This window comes from Taeniopygia guttata, chromosome Z (assembly GCF_048771995.1).
Source record: "Taeniopygia guttata chromosome Z, bTaeGut7.mat, whole genome shotgun sequence".
Taxonomy (NCBI): domain Eukaryota; kingdom Metazoa; phylum Chordata; class Aves; order Passeriformes; family Estrildidae; genus Taeniopygia; species Taeniopygia guttata.
Window position 1 is genome coordinate 62,930,804 of NC_133063.1, and position 18,444 is coordinate 62,949,247.

Sequence of the window (18,444 nt, forward strand, 5' to 3'; positions counted from 1 at the left end):
TTGTGTGATCATAATTGGGTTAGAAGCATAAATAATATAGATGTCAACTGTTTATTGGGTAATTGGGACTTAAACAGCCTTGACTAGACACCATTTTAGCTCACTTTCTTGACTTGTTAGTGAGCGCTCACATCTTGTGAGTTTGTAATAGATAAGGATAATAAACTTCAGAGTGAGACTTCAAAAACAACGTCTCCTGAGTTTTTATTCACCCTGACCTTGGAACGAGAAAGAACCTGATATTCCAACAAAGAGGAAATTAAAGTTTTAAAACAGAAAGTATTAACAAAAACCAGAATGAAGAAGTGCCTTAAAATATTGATGTCTGCTAGTCACTGTGCCCTTCATCCCAATGTCACACAATAACTCTCAAAGGTGTTTTAAATAAGTCTATGGCTAGGGGTGAAGTTCTTCCATCCTGTCCTTTTTTATTTCTGCAAGGAAAAGCTTCAGCAGAGAGTGAAGAATGAGGATATTTACTAGTATTAAAACACTGGAGAAAAGACATCAGCTTGTCTCAGAAATACACAAACACCAAAAGTAACAAACCCTAGACCCTCTTTGTACTCCTGAAAAAAGTACAAAAAGATTTGATAGCACATTACTAATGTCAGTCTTTCTGGAAAGAAAACAACTTTTTATATATCATATTAGGTGGGCAGGATTATATACTTTGCTACTGCTGACTGGATGTATGCCAGCAGAAAAATTTATGAAGACGGGAGGTAATTTTCTTCTTGATAAAAGGTGGCTTGTTGTACAGAGCTATGTGAAGGTTGCTGCTGATGAATTGGTCAGGAGGCAGAGGGAGAACACTGCAGATGGCTATGCTAGTTTTTACCCAGCATATTCCTCAAAGTATTTTAGTGGCTGTGTATACCAGACTATTGTTGCTTTTACCTTTGTGGTATGGCAGTATTATTATTTTCCTTATTAGAAAGAGTTAGAAAGAGCTGAACAAAATACTATTAAATTATAATTATATTGATTTGAGGTACAAGAAGCAGTGAGAACAGTAGAAATAAGAACAGAGATATTTGGAAGGTTTTGGGGAGAGCTTAGAAAACTGGTGGCAAAACTGAGCAGAAGACAACTTCCTTTGAAGAACTGCCATAATCTATTTAACCTGCTAGAATAAGACTTCAAAAGAAAGCTCCATTTATCTTTCTGATAATATTTTCTCAAAGTAACAGGAATAATTATGTTCTGCTCACATGTATAATGACATTTTGGAAAAGACAGTTCTTCCACTGCCTCTGTCTGAAATATCCCTCTGTGACCACTGCCATACTGCTGGCTATTAAAATTGCCCAGTAGAGGAAGCAATCCAGTGTTTTATTAATAGAAAAGCCTGCTTTCATCACATTCCCCTGTGCTTGCCAGTGAATAAAGATAATTAAATATAATTAAAGACAAATATGTGACTGTTACAAGATTAATAATAATTCTGAGATGACTCTGCTGTCTCTGTGACTTAGTCAAATACAAATAAATCTCAAAGCCATTAATTATTTGAGTCAATATCAATGCCCAGTACTGAAATTAAATGCTCTCAGACTGGACCCAGGAAAAAAATTTGCATTGATTCCAGTGACCAAAGATTTCAGGAAATATTTTATCAAAATGTTTCTTCTGTCATCCCAAAGCTAGAATGAGGCAGTGAGTTAGGGATCCCAGGTTTGCCTTATTCTTTTATGGGCAAAGCAGGGTTGTATATATAGGATTCTTAAAGGCTTGGAAACCTGTTGTAAGAAAAAATAAAGTAACATTTACTTTCCTTTGGATATCTGTTTCCTTTTTTCTTGGAAACCTGTGGGGCTGCCATCTTTCACTTCTCTCAGGACTGTTTATTAATTGGCCAGATCCACTGGAAAGCAGTTCCAGGCACTTTGGGGACCAGGCATGCTGCTTCAGTTATGTTTCCAGCTCCTGCTGAATTACAAAATTATGGACTTGAAATGGGAATTGAACTTAGGTCTCCCACTTGGCAGCACAAAGCATGACATTTGATTTGACACAAAGACCGTGCTTTAAAGGTTAAAACCAAACATGTAAGTAAAAGAGCAACAGCTGAGAAAGTTGCGTGTAGAAGGTCCTGATTATCTCGTTTTTGCAAAAAAGAGCTTTAATATTTACAGGGCAAATATCAAGACCTTTATAAAAATCTTTTAAGAAGAAAAGAACAGCACTTCACTGACTGAAAAACAACTTAAAAAGGGAAAAACCCACAACTTGCTATTATTTACTAATTGTACTGAAATTTTAATTAAGTCGTGAGATTGGCCTGATAGAGCCACTTTCTTAAATCAAGAAGACCTGGACTTTGTTAGTATGGTTTAGCAGTTAAATGAAAAAATCTGTCGCTGTTTTCTGACCTAATTAATTATATATTCCAATCAAGGTGATCAATGACAAGAGACTTCAGCCTAAAGTGTTAACAAGCTTTGAAACTTTAGCCCTGTTCATGTAGATAAGTGGTCCCAGCAGAGTATCTGTTAAGGAGTCCATGAACTGGTTCTGGCTTTTGCACAACGAAGGGCATGGGAAAATTTTGTGCCAGAAAGTGACTGGACACTGAAAGACGCAGCAGGATCTGATGATAGTGCTGGATGACCCCCAGAATTTTGCACACACAGACTGTGAGGGCATAAAAGCTCAGAGTTTCCTGTGTTTGGGGTCCTTCTTCAGAGGCACCCAGGTCAAGCTGTTCTTTTGTTGTTGCACCATTAGGTTATTTTAAGGATTGAGACTCTGCTATGGAAAGCATGGGTTTGCACCAGTAAGGAAACCTGGTCTGACCATGTGAATATGGGGTCCCAGCTCAGGTGCTGTGAGTGTGACTGCCAGAATGGCTTGTGGATGGTCAGGGAATTTTCCTCAATAGCATCAGGAAGTACTAATTTCACAGCTTCACTGTAATCTTGCTGCTAATGACTTCTGTTGTACATAAATACTTCATAGCTTTATTTCCTGGATACAGGAAGTCTAGGAATTACAGACTTTTGGATCCATGATTACTGGGTTTATGAACTTCTGATTTTAAATGACATAAATCTTGGCCAGTTGAAAAAGTGCTAGAAACATCACCATCACTGGAAGTTTTACATACAGCTAGATGACAGAAACATCAAAGATAAGGTGTCTGCAGCACTGACCTCTTTGGAAGTGTACTTTCATACCGGTGATGATTTTTAAATTTCTTGAAAGGCTTCATATTTATCTGTTTTCCTTTAAAATAGCATCTGGGACTTACTTACCAGGATATGTGTTGCAGATAATGACCGGTTTCTCTGTAGGATTACTAGCACCATGAAGAGCAAGGTGGGAGCCACTGAATTGTAATTTACATTGTGCTGTAGCTGTGCATAGAGCTGTACTGAAAAGAGAAAGCGGGGTTAGGCTTTTGTTTGTTTTTGACTGTTTCTGGCTAAGCAGTCAGATGTGAAGGCTTCTCCCGGTGCCATTGTTTTCCAGGAGGATCTGTGCAGTACAAAGAGAGAAACCAGATGAAAGTTAGGCTGTCCTAGGGTCTATTGCCTTGCTGTAGGAATTAGGATTGGAAGGTGTTTTGCATTTGGAAAGGAACCTGAATTTTTTAGGGACCCTACTTGCAACAGACTTTTATAAAAGGAGACTGTGAGACTACATTGCCTGGGCAGAAATATCCTTTCTTTCTCTAAGAAGCACAACCAGGACCAGAGGCTGTGGGCATTGCTTCCCGCTGCACCTAGTTTGTGTGTTCAGAATCTACCGTGCTTTCTGAATTGGTGGTTGTTGGTGTTTCGGTTTTTATATTTAAGTTTGCACCTGCATTCCCATTGCTAAATTGCAAACGGAAAGAAAAATATGAAAACCATGTCTGAATGTGCATGTGCTCTACAGCCATCAATGCAAACAGAAACGAGGGCTGGGAGAAGTAGAATCCACAGGAACTTTTGTCATGCAATCGCAACATAAGCTTTCCTCAGGCAGTGAAATGAAGCAGCAGGGAGCCTCTTTGCTGCCGCCGGCTGACTCGCTGCATCAAAGTTTGATGATGCTCCGACGAAGCTCCGCAGGGACCGTGACAAAGACTGGTAATTTGCAGGGCCGGGGCACGGCTCGGCGTTAGTTCAGATGTGCCGGTGAGCAGAGCGCGGTGCGGGGCAGGGCCGGCGGTGCTGGCGGTAGGGCCGGCCGTGCGGGGCAGGACCGGCCGTGCGGGGCAGGACCGGCGGTACCGGCGGTAGGGCCGGCCGTGCGGGGCAGGACCGGCGGTGCGGGGCAGGGCCGGCGGTGCGGGGCAGGACCGGCGGTGCTGGCGGTAGGGCCGGCGGTGCGGGGCAGGACCGGCCGTGCGGGGCAGGACCGGCGGTACCGGCGGTAGGACCGGCCGTGCGGGGTAGGACCGGCCGTGCGGGGCAGGGCCGGCGGTGCGGGGCAGGACCGGCCGTGCGGGGGGGCAGGTGATCGCCCTCATTTAGCGGCACCGCGCCCACGTGACGAGAAAATGGTGGAGGATCTGTGTTCCTGCTGAACTGCTGCCGAGCGAGGGATGCTCAAGTGCAGCAGCGAAGCATCTTTACTGTTTTTGCAGTAGAGAGGCCTTTTCAAGTCTCCGGAAGGTAAGCGTCTCTTGGCCCGAGCGGCAGATGTGCAGAAGATTTTCTGATTAGCGGCTCTTTATTGCAGTTACTTTAGACAGAAAAAGGGTAAATGTTAGTAAGCATTATGCAAGGCACTCCGGACGTCATTACTGAAAACAGGGCAGCTGTATTTTAATTCTGTTGCAGCTCTTTATGAGAGAAGCTTATATCAGTTCAGAAGGATTTTTTTTTTTTTTAATCTGAGCACAGGCATGGTATTTATAATTAGGAAGCAAAACTTTACTGCACAATCACCTAGTGTGCTGGATTATTTTCAGGTTTTTTTGCCTAGCTCTGAGGATACAATGGGCAAAAGGGATGAAAGGGCATTGCCAGTATATCTTGCTTTTAAAAGTGCTTAATTACTGGTAACTCCACTGTTTGTGACAGCTCTCATTGTAGGCTACTTGGCATTATAATTTCAGGGGAGTTTTTTCCCATATGAAGCATATGATTTTTGAATTTTTTTGCAATGTCCTCTTAAAATGTTGCAGTGAACAGTGTATGTAATTTTTGAAGGTTAACTGATGAAGGATGCAGCAGTAATCTCAGTGATAAGAGATTCAATTACTGCAAAAGTTGGTTTGTGCAGGCAGTATTTAAAAAAAAATTTAATTATAGGAGCTTGATTCAGCTCATTTTGTTACTTGCTTTTCTGTCTGTGATGAAGGAATGAAAATATTCTTCAGTTCCAAGTATGGTAAGCACATAAATGATAGTGATGCTAGTGATATACAGGAGATATGAAATATACAGAATGTAAAAATATTGGCTACTTAAAGCAGCATTGAAAGGAAATGTATGCAGGCTTTTTTCTTTAGCCAGAATTCTTCTAATGGGGCTGGGATAGGGAAGGAGGTGCAAGCAGAGATGTAATTTCTGGATTTATATATATTTACTTGGAAAGCAGAGGTGTTTTGAGAAAGGGAGGATGCACACAGCTCTAGCAGCACTATCAGGAGGCATTAAAACAACTGTGGAGGTCAGAGCAGGGAACAATGCACACCAGTCCTTAACCTGCCAAACACTTCTTTCTTCCAGGGCTGCCATGTCCATTCTTTCACTCTCAGCAATGCTCTTCACTGATATATTATGTGGGGTAGGGATGTACAAAGATCTAAAATAGGGGTTTTTTTTCCCTGGCTTTGATTAGTCTGGTTTTTTGTTTGGTCATGCATAAATCTGGAGAGTAGAAAATTAATGTAGTTAGATACAAATCTAGTTTTTGCATACATTCACTACTTAAAAAACTTATATCCTGCTACAAGCAGTCTGTTGCAGTTTTGTGGTATCTCTGTATAGAATTCAGCAATAATAGGAGAACTGTTATTTTCAGCTTGTAATATATCTGTTGGAAAAAGCATACCAAAAAAAAGCCATCTTAAAGCCCCAATCTTTGTTTGGGCAAAAGTTGCAGCTTTTGCCAATAAGAGGCAATGTGTAGATGAGAATGTGTTTTTGAAAGCGCCTGTGAATACTGATAAGGCTTTTTTTTAGTCACTGTAGTGTCTTCAGGAGTGGAGACACTTCTGTTACATCCTGCATAAATACAAGAAAATGACAGTGCTTCTGCAGCAACAAATAATACTGAGGCAGGGGAAGGTAGGAGTGACATTCCAGTTGTTTAACAGATTTCATAGTTTATGTACTTGGTTTTTCCTTTGGACAGTGAAAGAAGTGGTTTAGTTGTTACGGGATTTTAAGAATTAACTCATTATTAGTTCTTAATATATCTTGTAGTTTGTATTCTTATCTACAGCCTTGCACCTATGAAAAATCGATGACAGCAGCAGATGGGACTTCTTTATTTTAGGCTAACAGACGAAACATGACTATGTCCTACACATTGGCAGCAGACTCTAAAGAGCTGTCTGCTGGGCAGTAGCCCAGCAGGATGCACCATTGCCCGCTTGTTGAAAGTAGAGCATATAGCTAACCTTGCCCGTGTATTTCCCTAGGTGTAATAGGTAAGTGCCATGTGGAGGAAGGCATGTGAAGCCCCATTTTCTCTCCTCCTGAATATTACTTACTCAGTCTGGCATTTCCTGTCACTCTGACCCTTTGACAACGTTTTTGCTATGACTGACATTACTCTTTCCCACACTTGGACTGGTTTTTATCTTCCTGCTGCTCCTTGTGGCACTTCCAACTCAGTGACGGAGTTCTGCTTCTGAAGATAACTGGTGGCTTTCTGCATCTCTCATCTCTCTTTACACATGTATTTTAGACCTGCCAGCTGCAGGCTCTAACAGTCTTTCTTGCTCCTAAAACCTCTTGCCAGAGCAAGCATGCTGCAGGCTTCCATGTTTTCCAGTTTTACTGCTCTGTAGAGCCTGTGTGCCCTGATTAGAAGTCTTCCCTGGCTCATGTTTGGGACTTCTGTATTTTTCCCAAGCTGGTAATTTCCTAGTATGGATAGGAATTGATTTCAGTTACCAATTTACACCCAATAAGGTATTTCCATTTTAATTTTCTGGATAAAGTTCCCACTCTACATTCTGCATTGTCGCTTAAGTTCTGCTAAATGTTTATTGCATCTCCAACAACTGCAGCTTTAAGAGGCACAAAGTCTGACATTAACACCTTTTCAGAGCCTTTTCTTTAGGTCACCCATAGCCAAGACAGGAAAAATGTAGCTGTTAGTTATTTCTAAGTTTGTAGTAGGTCAGCTAGGAATCTGAATTATAATAACATTGAACACTGTAAGTTGTGAAATCATTGATACGGTAATGTGGAAAAGATGGAACAGTAGACATTTGGTAGTACAGTGACACATGTGCGAAGAGAAAACAAAGAATTTCACAATATTTAAGGTATTGAGGAAATATAAATACTTTGAGGATAGGGAATGAGATGATAAATAGGACCAGAGAAAAGCAGTTGAGGGGAGGAAAAGATAGAAGTCATACAATATAAAAAAAAAAAAAGTTGCCATGTATCTTTTCCTATCTATCAACATGTTGTCCAAAAGCTGAGCTTGAAATCAGAAGAGTGTTAGAAAAAGGCTAATGCTTTAATGGATGTATTAAAAAAACCCCTGTACATCTTGATGTTAAATGAATTTGTAATTAGCAACTCTAAAAGTCATCATCACATTTTACCACATGGGTAAGACATACTTCACCTGTTGTAAGATGCTTTGTTACAGTATTTTGTTCCAGCCTAGTTTAGGATGGTAATAAGTCATCAGCGCTGCACATGTCATCGTCTAGATATGCAGAGAAGTAAGACCATTAAGCAGTGCAAGAAATTGCCAGTATTGTGGAAAAACCAAGTGGTAAAGAGGAATAACCACTGAACTTCAGGTACTAGCTCAGTTTCAGAACTAATGGTTATGAATAATGGTTAAGAGCAGCGTGAGGCATTTTTGCATGTTTTCATTTGGAAACAAATGTGCTTGATACGATGTAGATTGTTATAATTGGAGGGGATTTGCCACAAGTCCAGTGGAGAATAGACAAGTCCAGTGGGGAATAAAATTTAAAACTTTCTAAAGGTTTTTTGGCCTCTGATCCTGCAAACTCTCCCCTGTTAACTACTCTCAAATCATTAGCATACTTCTTGAAAGTGCAGATGGCTGCACTGGGTAGAACGGTGCACCCTGCTTTTTCAAGCGCTTCTGACATGCCAGTTACATCATTTGGAGCTGCAGGTATTCTGATGGTTGGTCCTAACAGCACAGTGTGGCAGGAGGATAGTCACTGTGAGCCGCACATTCAGGAAGAGAAATTGGTTTAGAAATTAGGAAGACTAAAACTGAGTTTTCTCAGGGAATAATTAATCACTCAATGAGAGTGGAAGGAAGGAATCAGGTCCCTGGCATCTTAATACATTTTAAAAATATAATTTAAAAAGAAAATATATTTTTTCTTTTTAAATTATGAAAAAAATATTCAGGATATACTTATGGATCTTTTGAATCAGATTGATTTAATTTCTACTTTCTCTGCTGGAATTACCATGTTGCATTCATTTGTAGTGTAATAATTTCAAGAGTGGTTGTTGATTAACAGATCATCTAGATCTATGGAATATTATCTGTAGAATACTAACAACATTTATTAAGAGATCAGAAACATGCTTTCTAAATGCTGATACTGCTTTGAACCTACGCAGCATGTTGCCCGACCTTGTGATCTTTCAGTATTGACGGAGGAGCACCCATCTTTGTGTTTAAATTCTGGTGATTTTCCATTGTTTCAATAAAGATTAAGGAGCATTGATATAGGCACCTAACAGAGAACAACCCCTGCTCTTAGGGCAAAACTCTGTGGTGTTATACAAGTGCAATGCTAAGCAAAGAAATAGATGTTAAGTGACATGTAACTTTATGCTTTTGCACACAGAATATTGTCTTAAGAGAATATTATGAAAATGGTAATATTAAGAACCTTGCAGGTTCTCTGTAAGAGGCATAGTTGGAGACAGTGCTATTATACAGATGCTTTCCAAAAGCACCACCCTAAAGAATTGTCTCCTGTCCATGTTCATGCCATGATGTTGTTAATGTGGTTTTGGAGACTCTGGGACCTGCTGCTGGCATTCATCAGTCTGGCTTGCATTTCTAAGTCCCCATTTCAGAAGACATGTAGTTTTGCAACTTGAATTTCCCTCCTCTTATATTAAGATGCATTTTTATTTCATGAGTCTGGAAGTCACATATAATTGAAGAAGGCTGGAGTCCTGAATCTCTCCCATAGGCCTTCCTGATCCATGGGCATGTACATAGAGGTTGATGAAATAGCCTAGTGAAATCCATTATCCCTGTTTGCTTGGATTTGTCCCTTCATGGCTCTCTGCATCCCTCCGTGGCTTTTCCTGTTTCTCTTGTGCTGTGACACAGGGAGGGAGATGGCAAAGGGTCAGGACAGACAGCGTGTGCCTGCCTAGCAGCAGTAAAAGCAGTAGCATATGCTTAAGAACAGCAACTTTTTTTGTAGCAGTCGTAAGCTGATATGAGGAGCCAGGACAGCCTACCACTATGACTGGCTTCCTGGAATAAACTGAGGTTTATACTATAAGTTAAAAAAGAGGAACAAGGGAAAAGATAGGTAGATAAACAGATAAAATGAATTTGATTGGAGACTAGGAAATGTTTTAATGAAGAATGGTTAAACTTTTATTCAGTGCCACTAAGTGAGAATTTTAACATGTTTTCAAATCTTGTGGCTGTATAAGGATTTTTCTACAGAAAGAATATTGCCTCCTATTGTTATGCCTAACTTTTTCATTCAACTCCCATGTGGAAAATGTAGCAAAATGTTAGCACTTGAAAACTGAAGTATAAAACCCAAGAAACTTATGATTTTTGCTAGTATTTAGTAATGGCTTATTCTGTGGCTTTCATAAACGAACATATATTTCTGTAAAATATGATTATGAGCATGTAATCTACTAGGCAGCAAGCGCTATGACAGTGATGACTTAGCATTTGCACAGATGTTTGAGTAATAAACCTTTTGGCTGAAACACACCACCACAGCTTTTTTATCTTCTTTTCCTTTTCATACAGATGTGGGAATAAAAGTCTCATGCTATGCATAAATTATAGTGCTCAATCCATAGATTTTTCCTAAACTAATTTTTGATTAAGAGCTACAAAATAAATAGCAATAGAAACACCATTAATTTCTGGCATGTGGTTAGAAATTCAGGTCTTGGGAGGTTATAAAATTAATCAATTTTATAAGTCACCTGTATACAGTATAATTATTTTACACAGCTGTGAATAAAAGTAATTACTTTTTTATAGTCTCGGATATCCTGGAGTGTATTCCTTCCAATACCCTCATTTTCTTGGTATATGGATAGAGCTGAAGCATAATCTCTGACTGATACTGACTAAATCTTGCACAGTGTATGTCACTTTGATTTGTCGCATACTATTCTACAGTTTAGAGATCATTAATTCTGCTGAACCTAAAAAAATCACACTGCAGTATCTTTTATCTCTGAATAGGTATCTGCATAAATTCTTGTTTATTGTCTGGAAGTTTTGTAGCAGAGGAAGTAATTTTGGGTTTAGTGGGTACATTTATTAACGGGTTTCTTCAACTCTTAGTGCACAGTCCATTTGGGTGTTTGGGGACTAATGTTCTTGATTTCTTTCTGTCTCTTCCTGTGTATTTTCATCAAAGTTTCTTCACACGAAAGCCCACTATTTTGTCAGTTTTTATTTCTGCAGTTTGTATATTAACACTGTATTTCCCAGAGCATCTCCTTTTGGCTGTAGATACAGTTGATACTTAAGTGTGGACTGCCCCTCTTCCTAAGAGACAGGAAGGAATTTGATCTTACCTCTCTTGTGTTGCTAATAACTCCTCCCTTGACCCCAACCGAACCTTAAGTCCACCCCAGCAATACCTATAAAACCCCATGACCCTGCCTTTGCCTGGTCTTTCTTCTCCATCCCTCCCTCCTCCCTGCGGGTAATAAATGGATTCTCGAGGTTTCTGAAACGGAGACCTGTCTCGTTTGTTCCCATGCCTTGCGCCGGCAGCTGCGCCTTGGTTCATCAACTTGGATGAACCAAGTTGGAACACCCTGCAACACTGAAGTATGTCCCAACATTTCTCTGACTTTGCAGAACATTGCTAGCTGTGTAACCTGGACGATAAGCATCAAAACTCAAACACATGTAGATTATATTAGGATTTGTTATTAGTTTAGTAATGTTAAAGGTCTCAGAAATAACACACCTCAGTTATAACAGTTTATGGAATTACATCTACAACTGGAAGATGATGGACAGACTGACTTTCTTCTCTGAGTACTCCAAGTAGTAAAAGTAGGAAGTAGACATTTGCTATTCTTTTAAAAAATGCTGTTGTAGTGATGGTCTATAAACCTGTAATATCTTTTCTGAACAGAAATGGCACAGAAATTACAAACCACAAGTGTGGAGCCCTGTGAAAGAACACAAAAAATACGCTGTTTGGATATAAATGCAAAACAGCAAAACAATTTCTTTTTCAAAAATGAAATAATATATCAGGCGTTTAATTGTGATAACAGAATGTGAGTTGCTGTTCTTATATGAGGTTAATGTTGGAGTAATGTCTTGGTTTTGAGTGGCATAGAGTTCATTTTTTTTCAGCTAGTACAGTGCTGTGTTTTGGATTCAGTATGAGAATAATGTTGATAGCAGCAACTAAAACATAAGTGTGTTAAGCAATGCTTACCCTAAGTCAAGGACAGTTTTAGTGACTCAGGCCCTGCAAGCAAGCAGGTGCACAGGAAACCAGGAGGAAGCATAGCTGGAGCAGCTGACCCAAGCTGATCACAGAACATCATGCCTGGTGTATAATCTGGGGAGTTACCCAGCAAAGGGGGGATCGATTGTGGCTCAGGGATGGAGCTTGGTGAGGTATGATGGGTGTTGAGTAATTGTATTGTTCCTTATTGAACCCCCAAGTCTAACTTTGTATTCTCCACTCCATCCCACCGGGGTAGGGAATAGTGAATGAGTGCCTGTGAGATGCTTAGCTGCCAGCTCAATTTAAACCATGACAGGTAGCTACAGATATGGGTGATAGCAAAATGCCCCTTGTAAATCATGTATTTGGTAACATATTTTGGCTCTAAATTTATAGACATTTCTATAATTGTAAACTGAGGAGGAATAGAGCAATTAAGAAAACATTTTGTGTAAACACATCCTTGATGTAAATTGCAATTTGTGGAATGTTTGAGTGATTGCTTTAGGTTCTTCTAAGGCTTTTAATTGCTTCTGAGTAGGAAGGGATTCTTGTTTTGTCTGAAATAAGTTAGACATCTTCCAGGTAGGGTCAAAATGATGTGAAACCCATCAGGCAGGCCAGGGATGGGTTTACACAAGATACTGCATACTCTGGCAAAACACTTAACTCTCCTTAATGCTAAGGCACTCTCAGACAGCTGTGCTGAGCTTCTGTAGACAGGCATTGCTGGATAAATGGCGAGGGCTTTTTCATACCTCCCAAGGAAAATACTTTCCTCTCATACCCAGTCCCTCAAGCTCTCCTGTCTATTCTCCTGGGCTCAGTACTTGCATAAGAGTGGTGTCACAGGGTGGGGACAGGATGGGTTCAAAGGAGAAGAACTTTGTGCTGCCTGTGTGCTGTAAAAGTAACTCAGTGCGTTTATGTTCACCTACTTGTTTTTGTACCTAAAATTTTACTTCCTGCATTATTCTTCAATGAAGCTCAATTTTTTTCTGCAAAATTAGTGAGAAAGTGGGCTATTAGCAGGACTCTTACTTCATCCAAAACCAGGGTATACCTGTATAATGTTTGCAATTTGAGAAGATGAAAAAAGCCTGAATGTCTAGCCTCTGAATAACCTTTCCACTGCACTTCATCTCCCCTCTTCACATTTAGTATCCAAACCAAGCATGTATCAATATGCAGAAAGGTGATTTCATCCATGTAATTTCTTTAACTCATCAGGTTTTGAAACTTTATTAAAAACTTTTGACATCTTGTGAAAAGTTAAGAATAAAATTATTTCTCTATGTAAAGGGAACAACTTGGAGGAAACATGATTTACTTACCTAGGAAAAGTGCCTGGCAGTTGTGGACTCCAGATTAAACGTCTGCAATGATGAGTAGAGAAAATGAGAAAATGTATACATTTTGAAGTCCAGCTGGTGAATAAATTGTGGTGACAGTCACAACTGGATTAATGTTGATCTCTTTTGTGTGTTGTAGATATTTATTCAGAGCAGTGCATTGGAAGCACATCTTGTATTAGACTAATGAAATTAACTTCTTGATAATAATAGCTGCAGAGCAACTTGGAAAACTGGTGATAGATCACAGATGACACAAGGGTGGAGGCAACACAGCCCATAGGGATTATGACATATTGCTGTGAATATTCAAAGCTGCTCTTTCCAAAATAGCAGAATGCTGCTGTACCTGGAAAAGTCAGGAAGGATAACTTCAATTTTGAGAAATACTGATTTGAGAGGGTATTGAGAATCATTTAAAGCTTATTAATTCATTGAGCTGTAGGGATATCTGAACCAAAAAAAGTGCAAGGACAGTATTTCAGCCTCCTGCCTCTCCTCCTTTCAGATGAATTTGGTATCTGTCTCTGATCCACCTTTGAGAAATGAGGGGGGTTCAGTTGCTTCTGAACAAGACCTGAATATCAGAGCAAATAATCAGTAACTTGATTCCCAGTGCAGCTGATCCTTAAATGACTGGTCTGTGTACAACATAAAAGAAGTCATTTATGACACAAAAAACCTTAATTGAGTTTGACCTCTGTTCCAAGATCCTTTTTTTATCAATCCAGTAAATCACACCTGATTTGAATGTGCTTTCTAAAGTAACTTAATTTTTTTCTTCAATAGAAGCATTAATTAAAAGGAGATTAAAAATTTTACTTCTCTTTCTTTAATATTTTTGTCCACATCATCCATGTGATAAGCTGCATCCTTATGGCAAGGCAAGGAATTTTATAAGCCAGAATTTTGAAAGCGTGTGAAGTAGTCTGTGGGAAAGGAAGACGAGGTAGTTGCCTATTTTAAAGTTTCTGGAGTCTGACTTCATGTACCAGTGTTCCTGCTGAGGTCTGTTGAGAGCTTCTGCACATCCAGAAATTACTCTGCGAAGTGCTGAGCTGCTCAGCATAACACATGCTCAAAATCCATCAGAAAATGTGAAGCTGTGTCTGTAGAAAGCAATCTTCATCCATATTGTCCTTATTCTCTTAGTGACAGCAATTCTGGAGCCATAGGTTGGGGCACAACGTTACAGACATTTAAATATGATTGTAAATATGCCTGTATTGCCCATTAATTTATGAGTGAAATATTGACTATGGCATATGAAAATGAAGAACTTTCACTGAAACTAAGGTGTATGTGTCTGGCAAGGAATCTTTGATGTCTTTGGATAAAGCACAGAGGATTGGGAAAAATAAGGCTAGCTCCCAAGGCAGACTTTCTCTTCTCCAAAAAGCCCATTGGCAGGTTTTGATAGTACATGAGAACCTGACACAATTAAAAAAAAAAACCAAAAAAACAAATCAGGAAACCTAATCTCTGCTAAAAAAAAGCTTCTGAAAGGCAATAGCATTTTATATAATTGAAGATAAAATGGAGAACCTTGCATCAGCAATCCTTTTGGCAACTGGACTTTTTAAATGCCTGCTTTGACCCAGTGCTTGTAGGACCAGAGAGTCTTTCCAAAATTATAACCCAATATGAAAAGTACAGATTTTTTGACATTAAAAGCACTGTGTCAACAAAATAAAGGTATGTATTCTCCAACAAATTCTGATGCTGTTTAACTGTAATCCAGTAGTAGGGATATTTTTTTGAGTATAATGCTTGTAGCTGAATTTCATAAGACTTTCGAACAAGTGTTTCACATAGTGTTTCACATATATATTTTAATACCTAGAAATGTACTGTTCTTCACAAATATTATAAAAATTCTGGTTTAAATCAGCTGCAATAGTCCCATTGAAAGCAGAAAAATACTTCAAATTTCTATTGTGAAAGTGTAAGAATCCTAGAGAAAGCAACAATTCCAACTCAAGTACACGTGTGTTGAAAAAAAAAAAAGAAGATGCCACAGGGAGAAAAGCAGTCTTAAGGTAATCCTAGAAACATCATGATTTAGGATAATTCTGTTCTGGGCATTGCAAAAATGTTATGCAGCTCTAAATTTGTGAATTAATTACCTGTGGGAAATTGCTTTCAGATTATAATTGTCACCATTTCTGTAGGCATAGAGTTTATAAAACTCGGTTGTGCTTTTTTGGTACAGAGGAAAAGATGATTGTCATTCTTAAACTTTTTTTTGTTTTGTTTTGTACAAAGTGTTTCTTTTTAATATAGAAAGCTTGACATTTCACTGTCCTGCTCTACTTTACTCTTCACACAGCTTTGGATATTTCCTATCAAATAATTTCCTGCCGTAAGTTCCAAAGGTTGTGCAGTTCCAATTGCCATTTGGTCTGATAAAGAAATATCACAAATTAATGGCTTGAATGACAGTACCAAAATCCTATTCTTCCCAACCAAAATATAAACCCTTGAGTACCCATAAGTCATCATCTGACTAATCCTGAGCTGGTTTAATCAAAGACCTCTTCATGGTTTTATTTATTGAAAGGTTAATAAAGCCCCACATAAAATCCAGATCTGAATATACAATGGGTTAGAAAGATTCATGCTCTCCCCACACCCTTTCTGCTACAGTTATTTGATTTAGCCAGCTGTTTCTTACAGCACTTCTTTTGAATTAGGATTTCTTTCTGGTTAGTTCAGATGAATGAATCAGACTTCATTACACATATTTTACTATGGATTGTATAAATGCCACCAAAAAAAACAAGAAAAAGAAAAAAAAAAGAAGCCAAGGACTGTAATGATTTATTTACATTATCTATGTAAGTTATGGTGTTATTCAGTACTTCTGAATACAGATAATTGTACAGAGTAGGAACTGGTATCTTACAGGCAATTTGTGCCTTCATTTTATTCATGAACAGGATACTTTGATCTAATTTCTTCACTGTTCTGTTGTGCATCCTAAGAGAAAGTGTTTCAAGCCTTCTTTGACAGTAATTAAACATATTCCAGAATTGATATGTTTTGTAAAAATCATTAAGCTGTTCATCTCTGTGTTTATGAAAGACACACTGTACAGTATGTAGGGACAAAACCAAAATTAGTAAAATCTGTTTTTTTTGAGAGACAAGGCTTGGTTGTAAGCTGGGCAGCACAAACATGTTTGACCATAGCTTTAAACTGTGTTCTCTATGGTCTCATGGCAGATTGGAAGTTCACTAGTTTGCTGGTCTGTACTGGGAATGTGATCTCACAGGGCTTAAAGGCTTTTTCAGTTTTAGGCACAGTGAAGCCTTTGGCAGCCCAGTATATGCACATTTATATATAATTTATATGAAATAACTAGAAATCACAGATACAGTGATTGACCACTGTATTTTGATACAGTGATTGACCAAAGGGTCTTGTCTGGACACAAATAATGAGGGTGGTCCTCCTCATTGGGACAGTGAGGGCAGGAAGAAACTGCAAGAGCGATAAACCACACCTATTTGGATGTGTTCAGCTGAATCATTAAATAATTCAAAACGTAGCTAGCTGACGCTGTTGCAGAGAAAAGTATCAGCTCTGATCTCATCACAGTTCTCTTCGTCAAAGTGTAAGAATGGTCTGTTTTTCAGCTTTTGTAGGGGAAAAAAAAGAAAATGGATTTCAGAACAATAGTGCAGAATAAAATGCTACAAGTATTATGACAAAGTAAATGAAGCTCTCTTGAAGTCATACATTTGCAGATAGTTTTGTAGCTGTTAAAAGTGTCCTGAAAATTTGAAATGTTGTTTCCTATTTGTGGTTGAACCGTTCTTCCAGCAAGTACTTAGTAAAGTATTTAAATAGCAGGTAGACATAAAAATGGTTAAAGTCAACTTGCTTTAAACATTTAACTATCTTTGTTGCTATTTTCACCACTTAGAGCCTTTTCCTTGTCTTATGTACGTATGTATATATGTGTGTAGGTATGTATGTACGTATGTATATATGTTAAATGTAATTTCTTAGTATCTTCCTAAAAATGGAGTCTAGGTAAGATATTTGGAACAATTTAGTCTTTGAAAATCTGTAATGTGTTTTTGGTTCTCACTTTTTTACTTTCTGAACTTTTTCAGTGTGACAGATTACCTGCATCAGTATTACTGGTTTAGGTCAGAATTGCTGTAAGATACACATGATACCAAAGAAGGGAAAACCTACTCATTTTTACTATACAGTAACTGTGTATACAGTCATGAATATACTGTTTTACAAAGAGTAGCTGAAGCTCCTTGCAATGATATCTCCCATTTGCTGGATAGCCAAAGACCAACTTCATTTGTGTAAAATGAGAAATATTGCTGTTTGCAACATCAGTTTTGTAATCAGACTTCTGAACTGGCCATGTTGGAGGAAATTTCAGTTCTGTATAAGATCACGAGCTATATAAGATCACTCTTTAAGATCTTACTTTGTATTTACTTCTCAGGTTGGTACAAGAGGATGTGGGAATGGACATCCCCTTAGCTGAGGGTGTATTAAGCCCCAGTTCTACGGAGATGAGACCTGGTGAGAGAAGCTCTTGCTCATTTTCTTAATTGTATCTTATTCCTGTGGCATTTAATTATGCAGTGAGGATGATATTTCTGTGCTGGTAAAGAATCAGTTCAGTGTTAAAAAAGCAATGAGTTTGCTTTATTTAGTCAATTTTCTTTTTCACTTGAGAAGTGATAATTACAGTGTGACATTTTCTCTTGGGCATTGTTACCACTTGTTTAGTCCTTACAAAGTTTTAGTAGTCTGTATTATTTATTTTATCATTTACTTCTGTCTAAGTGAACTAAGTAAGACTGAACAACTTGAAATGTGCCATACAAGGCAGAGGCAAAGAGCAAAGGTATATCTAGCTCTCGTCTTGTTGAATACTGCTTCTATTTAAGACTCATTAAGAGGCTCAGAGATTTTTTTATTTGTTATTGTACTGAGTAAGGTAGTCTATAATTAAAGCTGAAGATGTAAGTATTTGTAAATCAGCTCTGAGTGCTTAAGACAATAAATATTTTCAATGGTTTTTAACTCATACAGATTTTTCTCAGGACTCAGCAATGTCTTGATTCATAACTCAAATGATTTGTATTTGCCCTTTCAACTCTTAAATATTGTGGACCAAAGCATGTTCAAAACTTCATTTTTGTCTTATGATTGCAAAAAAGTGAATCTGGATTTAGCATAAGTTAAGAGCTCTGAACTACATTTCCTGTTCCTATAGATTTCTGTTTCATTTAA

At 38.4% G+C, this 18,444-nt stretch overlaps 1 protein-coding gene across 12 annotated transcripts in view; it reads left to right on the forward strand.

The window, feature by feature from the left end:
* The window catches only part of PRUNE2 (prune homolog 2 with BCH domain), a 135,439-nt gene that overhangs the window by 91,013 nt on the left and 25,982 nt on the right, over positions 1–18,444 (forward strand). For 7 of the 12 annotated variants that reach the window (XM_030258582.4, XM_030258584.4, XM_030258583.4 and 4 more), the window contains exon 10: positions 17,648–17,727. In XM_030258582.4, coding sequence (XP_030114442.4) covers positions 17,648–17,727 — 80 coding nt within the window. Of the gene's footprint in view, positions 1–3,935; positions 4,125–4,272; positions 4,605–17,647; positions 17,728–18,444 lie in introns of those variants that run through there. The other 5 variants (XM_030258588.4, XM_030258587.4, XM_012577703.5 and 2 more) reach the window with 5 other exon arrangements.